The sequence below is a fragment of the Gossypium raimondii genome, chromosome 7, assembly GCF_025698545.1.
Source record: "Gossypium raimondii isolate GPD5lz chromosome 7, ASM2569854v1, whole genome shotgun sequence".
Classification (NCBI taxonomy): domain Eukaryota; kingdom Viridiplantae; phylum Streptophyta; class Magnoliopsida; order Malvales; family Malvaceae; genus Gossypium; species Gossypium raimondii.
Window position 1 is genome coordinate 12,947,736 of NC_068571.1, and position 6,398 is coordinate 12,954,133.

At 34.1% G+C, this 6,398-nt stretch overlaps 1 protein-coding gene across 2 annotated transcripts; it reads left to right on the forward strand.

Annotated features, from left to right (window-relative positions):
- The first annotated feature begins 1,745 nt into the window (after positions 1-1,745).
- Positions 1,746-3,462, forward strand: LOC105801025 (uncharacterized). 2 transcript variants are annotated; one of them, XM_012632373.2, is made up of 4 exons: positions 1,746-2,037; positions 2,178-2,451; positions 2,756-2,955; positions 3,029-3,462. In XM_012632373.2, the coding sequence occupies exons 1-4, from the start codon at positions 1,751-1,753 to the stop codon at positions 3,333-3,335; spliced, it is 1,068 nt and encodes a 355-aa protein (XP_012487827.1). In that variant the 5' UTR covers positions 1,746-1,750; the 3' UTR covers positions 3,336-3,462. The 2 variants fall into 2 exon arrangements, with proteins under 2 accessions (XP_012487827.1, XP_052489090.1); XM_052633130.1 differs by having other exon boundaries at positions 1,747-2,037; positions 2,278-2,451.
- Positions 3,463-6,398: the final 2,936 nt, after the last annotated feature.

The window sequence follows — 6,398 nt, forward strand, 5'->3', positions numbered from 1 at the left end:
TGACATTACTATCATACTATAGACTATAAAATAATATAATAATAAATTTTTTTCCGAAATTGGATTTGTGGTCCCGAAACCATTGTTCCGATTTTACCGAAAACGGGCTGTTACAACATCCTTGTCTAATGCCTCTCCTTGGAACGAATTCGACTGAAGGTTTTCCATTCCATAATATCTGCATGAAAGCCGAAGTACTACACTCCATAATCACCTCATTTAAATTCGAAGGAAATCCAACGTCCAACAAAGTATCACTAATGAAATCCCACCGAATTCTATCGTAAGCTTTCTCTAAATCCACTTTAATTGCCATCCAGTATTTCTTCCCCTTCTTTGTTTAAATATCAGAAATTTAAAATTATAGTAATTAACATGGTGGAAAGACCTCCCCTGTCCTTGTCAAATTCGATATTGATTAAATTGATTCTTCTAAAAAAACAAAGTAGTTTAATCTCTAAAAATTTCAAAATTGTGCAACTAAGGACGATCATTTTTTTGCCAGCTTTAAATAATTTTAATTGGTATAATAACAATTTTAGCATTTAATATTTTCATATTTTGTCAAATTGGTTCCAATTTTAAAAAATCAAATTTAACCCTTAGTATTTACAGCTTCAATCAATTTGGTTTTGATTCTAAAATGAAAAACTATATGAGAATAAAAATATATAAAAAATAAACTTCAAATATATATAAATTTCAAATTTTCTCAAATTTTAAAAAAATATTTTAAAAATACTCAAAATTTCCAACTATGTGTTTCAGGCAATTTATTCGAAATCCTGTTAGATACGAATGACCCATTGGAGGTGAATGCTGGAAGCAATGGTTTAGATCCGCAATTGTTGGTAATCAAGACATATTTTATTATTTCACTTCCCTTTGCTCTCTAATTTTGGAAAAAGAAAAGTGCTGCTGGTTTGAGTTTGGGCATGATCCGATGGTGGTAAAGTTAAAATGTTTCCAATTTCCATTCCCATATTGAATGCTCTTCTTTTTACATATATAAATGGCGTTGAACCTATCTAACGGAGGAACCTTAATTTCTCAAAACCCATCCAATGTAGAATTCAGAACCCAATTTCTCAAAACTTTTGCTTTGTTGAGATGGGCAACTAAGCCAAACCCAGACAAACACCTCAGTTGATTAAAAAAAATTACTTTTATGGGATTTCTTAACCTCAAGAAGGGGAAGAAAAAGGAAAAGTAAAAGCAATTAATATGGGAATGGAAACAGATTAATTATGTTGATTGGAACTAAATATGAGAAGAAAAATATAGTCGATGGAGGAAAATAATAAAAATAATCAACGACTTATTACAAAAGAGGTTGGATGTCGATGGAATACATTACCGTCTTAAAGTGAATCTAAAGAAGCTTCCTTGAATCTTTACGATTTTCAGATATTAAGAAGAAAAAGAAACATTATTTGTGAAAGTATTTAGAGCTTTAGAATTCAAAAATAAGATGGAAGGATCCAAAGATAGGAGGAAGAATTGCTATGGGTGCTGAAGATTAAATTGTATTTTTTTATTGATTTTTATATATTAAATGTTAAATTTATTAAATTTTTAGGATTAAAATTAAATTGTTAAAATATGTAATTATTATATTAATCAAAATTATATAAAATTAACCCTCAGTTACTATTTCCCAAATTGAGTGGAGTGAAAGAACTTTTTACCGTAATAACGCATTAAACGGAAGTGTTTAAATCTTTGATAGTGAAATCCCATCAAGAACCTGATGGAAATAAATTTCCCGTTCTCAACTTCCCGACAAAATCCGTCACTCATGCTCCCAACTCCTCCAACCTTCACTAAAATGGCGTCCATGGCCTTCCCCGTTGTTCAATCTCCTAGAAACTCAACCCCCATTTTTTCCAGTAACAAAGAGCAAACCCAGAATTGGAATGCCTTGAAATTCGTCAGAGGCAAGAAACTCTTGAAGGATCTTAGCACTTGGGGCATTGGTGGCCCTTGCAATTACTTTGTTCAAGTCTTTCACCAAACCCATCTGCTTTCTGCCATCAGGTTTCATTCTTCTTGCTATCTTCAACCTTATCTTAATAAAGTAGAAATGGTAATTTATTTGAATTTGATTCTTTTGACAAGGCTGAAAGCTCTTTGATTCAATGACCAACATTTTAGATTTCAACTGATACGTAATGCAGATATTGTCGTGAGTTTTCCATTCCATACGTTGTGATTGGCAAAGGCTCAAATTGTCTGTTTGATGATCTGGGTTTTGATGGTTGTGTGATTCTAAATCAGATTGACTTCTTAGAGAGGATGGAACCTGGAGTTTATAGGGCTGGTAGTGGTTTTCGATTTAATCACTTGGGAAGTCTGAGTTGCAATGAAGGATTTACAGGTCTTGAGTTTGCAGCAGGCATTCCTGGGACTGTAGGAGGTGCAACTTACATGAATGCTGGAGCAAATGGTCAGGTATGTCTCTAATTCTTAACTCCAATTTGGTTCGGTCATTGTCGAGCTCTAGAATTGGAGTATTCTAATTTGGAATTCGAAGCTCGAGCAAAAATAATTGAGTTTGAAGTTGAAGGTAGAGAAAAGTTATTTGATATATAAGTTTGAAATAGTTCATCATACTCGATTTGGATTTTGGGTTGCGAATTTTGAATGGAACTCGAGTTCAGACTTCAACTTATCTTGAGATTAAACCCTAACCATTAATGGATTTTTGTTACTTTTCGTGGTTGAAGAAGCTAAAAAGGATCATTTGTTTTTGAAGGAGACTGCCAATGTTATTGAAAGCGTAGACATTGTTACAACTGAAGGAAATTTTCGGACACTGAACAGAATTGATCTCACTTTCGGCTACCGATCATCATCGTTTCAGGACATGGACAACTTGGCAGCAATCGTGGCTGCTACGTTCCGGTTAGAGCGCTCAGGGTCAGCTAAGAAAAGGCAACAAGAGCTTTTGAAGAGGTTGCCTGTCTTTTAAAGTCAAAACCTGTGTATGAAAAAGGTTTGCTTACTGATAAACAATTGTTATTTGCAGGCGAAGAGCAACTCAACCAGTAAATGAACGCAGCGCTGGGTCGGTGTTTCGGAATCCGGTGAATTTGGGTGTTTCAGCAGCTGAGTTGATTGATAAAGCTGGATTGAAAGGGTGTAGCATAGGAGGAGCAATGGTTTCCAATATCCATGCCAATTTCTTAGTTAATAATGGTGCCTCCACTTCTCAAGACATGCTCAATCTCATTGCTTTGGTGAAGGATAAGGTTGACAGCAAGTTTGGAGTTGAACTTGAGGAGGAAGTACTCTACTTTCACCCCTACTGGAATTATGCCAACTGGGAAAGGTAACCATTCATGTATTTGCTTTCATAAACCTGGAGAAACAGAGACTTCAGTAGCTCTAAACAAATTGGTATTTTCAACAATATTGTTATCAAATTATCATTAATAAAACAACGCTTGTTCACTGTTATAAGATTGAGCAGTTTGAATATCCCCAAAATTCCTCCCCTCTTGTCCTCTATCCAACTCCATCCCCCGGATCTTCCCTCAGCCAGCAACTAGCAACCGGCACCGCCCTCTGCGGTGAAGCCCACAACGAGCTATCCCAACCAAAAACCACCTCCTGTGCTCCTAGCATTAATCTAACAGGACAAAATCCTTCCCCGTGGCCCAACCTACCGCATAAAAAATAGAACAAAGTGATCTTCTCATATTGGAACTGTGCATGTGTGGATCTATTATGCTAAAAGACTACACGCTTCTTCCTTTTCAACGGAACCAGGACATCTAATTTAACCCTAATACGCATAAACTTCCTTACTCCCCTTGTTATTAACGCAACATCATACTCTAGAAATTGGCGAATAAAGTTTCCAATCTACGCGCCATTCCTTCGAACATGAAACCCATCGGCAAATTATGCGCTTACACCCAAAATAAGGCATGAATGAGAGGGACTTGCAAAGGATCTTTCCCCCTTCTCTAGTTAATGGAAAATAATTAGGTGTATGTTAAAAAACCAGGGCATTCCATCCATCACCCTCCTCAGATCTATCATATTGAAAAATCAAAACAGGACTCGCTTTTCCCCAATATCCGTGCTGGATACTCCCCCCAACAGATGCCACAGATCTACCAAAATATTCCTCGTAAATGGGAAATGAACCACACTATTCGTTAATACCCGCCCCACCAAACATAGGCTATAATACTCTTCTACCACATCTTTATCCCCCAAAGCTTGCACCGGCTCTTTCTTATCTTCTGCTATATTGAGATTCACCATTTCTTCCACCATTTTACAAGCAGACAGAGAGAAAACCAAACAGACATGCTACAAGGTAGACTTTCTTTTTCTTTCTAAATTCAACTTATTTTAATTCAAGAATTAAAATTATTTTAATTGGACTAACTTACCAATAAATGTCAAAAAAATTACGTGAATAGGCCGATTTTAGGAAAATTTACGGGAATAGACCATTTTTTGGAAAACACTTCCAGTTGGAAGCATTTTCAACGTGTTGCCTGAAAAACGTTTCTAGTTGGAAGCACTTTCTGCCAAGTCAGCTGAAAACACTTCTAGCTGGAAACACTTTTCCTCTGATTTTTCCAATGCCAGACTTTTTTAAAATTAGGGTTATTGGTTTTTAGGGTTAGGGTTTTGGGTATATAAAGTAAGGTTTTTTGAGTTTAGGGTTTAATAATTTCTTTTTTTTGAGTTTTTTAATTATTTATTTTGTAATAATTTTTTGAGATGTTAAATAATAACTATTTATTTCAAAATTTAAAACATCGTATTTACACCAATCGTATATTCAAATTGGAAAATTGAATTGGATTCATAATCGAAACCTGGTCTACTCGCGAGGGATGAAATATTAGTTATTAATTTTTTCGCTTTCTTAATATTTGTTTGATCCAATTTTTTAGTAAATTGTTTATTCTCTTATCTATTATTTTCAAATAGTTAGGTTTAGAAAATATATCTCAGGAATCTCGGGATATATGATGAGTTTCTTGGAATAAGGCTGGGGTTGAAATTTATAGAGAGAAAACACTCCAAGTAGGACGCACTTGTAAGAACACTAGTACACCCCATGGTGCAGCCGAAAAAAATTAAATTTGGAGATCACATCGAGGGATCCATGTGCGAGAAATGAATCGGGGTGAGAAGGGTATGAACGATTACTTTTAATCGTCTGAAAAACTACAGATAATTGTTGTGAAATTGAGTACGCAATTGTATGTCGATTCCAAGCCGATACGAAAAGTTTCGGTTTCTACATAATCCACCTGGTGTCGCAACGAACGACAAGAACTCTCTTAAAATTTTCAGAGAGAATTCACTATATAATGGCTGCAAGACCTCACTCTTTTTATTTCAAGTATATTATGTTTTCTTAAAAACCCTATATTTCCTAATCTGGGAATAGTTGATATTTTTAATATGAATCAAAATTCATTATAATAATTAACCGAATGTAATAATTATAATTACCATAATTATAATAATGTTTGATCGAAAATTTATAATTACAATAATTATAATAATATTCGATCGTAAATTATAATTACAACAATTATAACAATGATTTCGATAAATTATGTTTAGTTAAATTTTATACGAATCAAATTCATTTATATTAATTTAATCATGTTCTCATTATGTGTACAACATGCTTGTACATATAATTTGTTCGATATTTAAATGCTCAATTAAATTAATTCTATAATCAATTTAATTCATGTGACAGCTAAAAATATTACCAACTATGTTTGGATTCCGCTCGTTTTAACCATAGAGTGTGACCTTGTATGTTCTTGTAGTGTTAGCAGTAATACTAGAACGATTCTAATATTACAAACAATGAGTGGCATCTAGCAATGCATCATTGCTACCTAAGTTATAAGAAGTCATGATTCAATATAACCTCTCTGTGATTAACCCTTCATGTATTAATCCTTTTGTTCTTTATATCTATAATGGACACAAGTTATGGAATATTCACACTTGCATAGTCTATTGAATGTTTCTTGATATCCTGAGTAGACTATGATAAACAAATAAGTATGATATCTCATATCAACTTATTCGAGCATGGTCATGCATTTCTAGTTTCATTCAATCAAGTAGCCTAAGATATTGCTCCCATTATGTAGGAGGGGCAAATCCTATATTGATCAACCATATCCCACTACATAGATTGTAGTATATCCAACATCAGCCTTTATAGAACAACCAGTTACGGTGGATGTTTGATTGTATCAAAATATACGACTCATGATGTTAAGATAATGATGATTTTAAGTTTGAGGATCGTATACATAGTAATCACTATGAGTAACGTTGTGACTATTACATAATAATCCAAGAAACATACTCATAGCGGGTTAGTCCAATATGTTGTT

Excerpts from the sequence above, each read along its gene's own strand:
- LOC105801025 (XM_012632373.2), top strand. The coding sequence starts at position 1,751 with ATGGAAATAAATTTCCCGTTCTCAACTTCCCGACAAAATCCGTCACTC. Across the intron at positions 2,038-2,177 it reads CATCTGCTTTCTGCCATCAG|ATATTGTCGTGAGTTTTCCA; the intron begins GTTTCATTCTTC and ends TACGTAATGCAG. Across the intron at positions 2,956-3,028 it reads CAACAAGAGCTTTTGAAGAG|GCGAAGAGCAACTCAACCAG; the intron begins GTTGCCTGTCTT and ends TGTTATTTGCAG.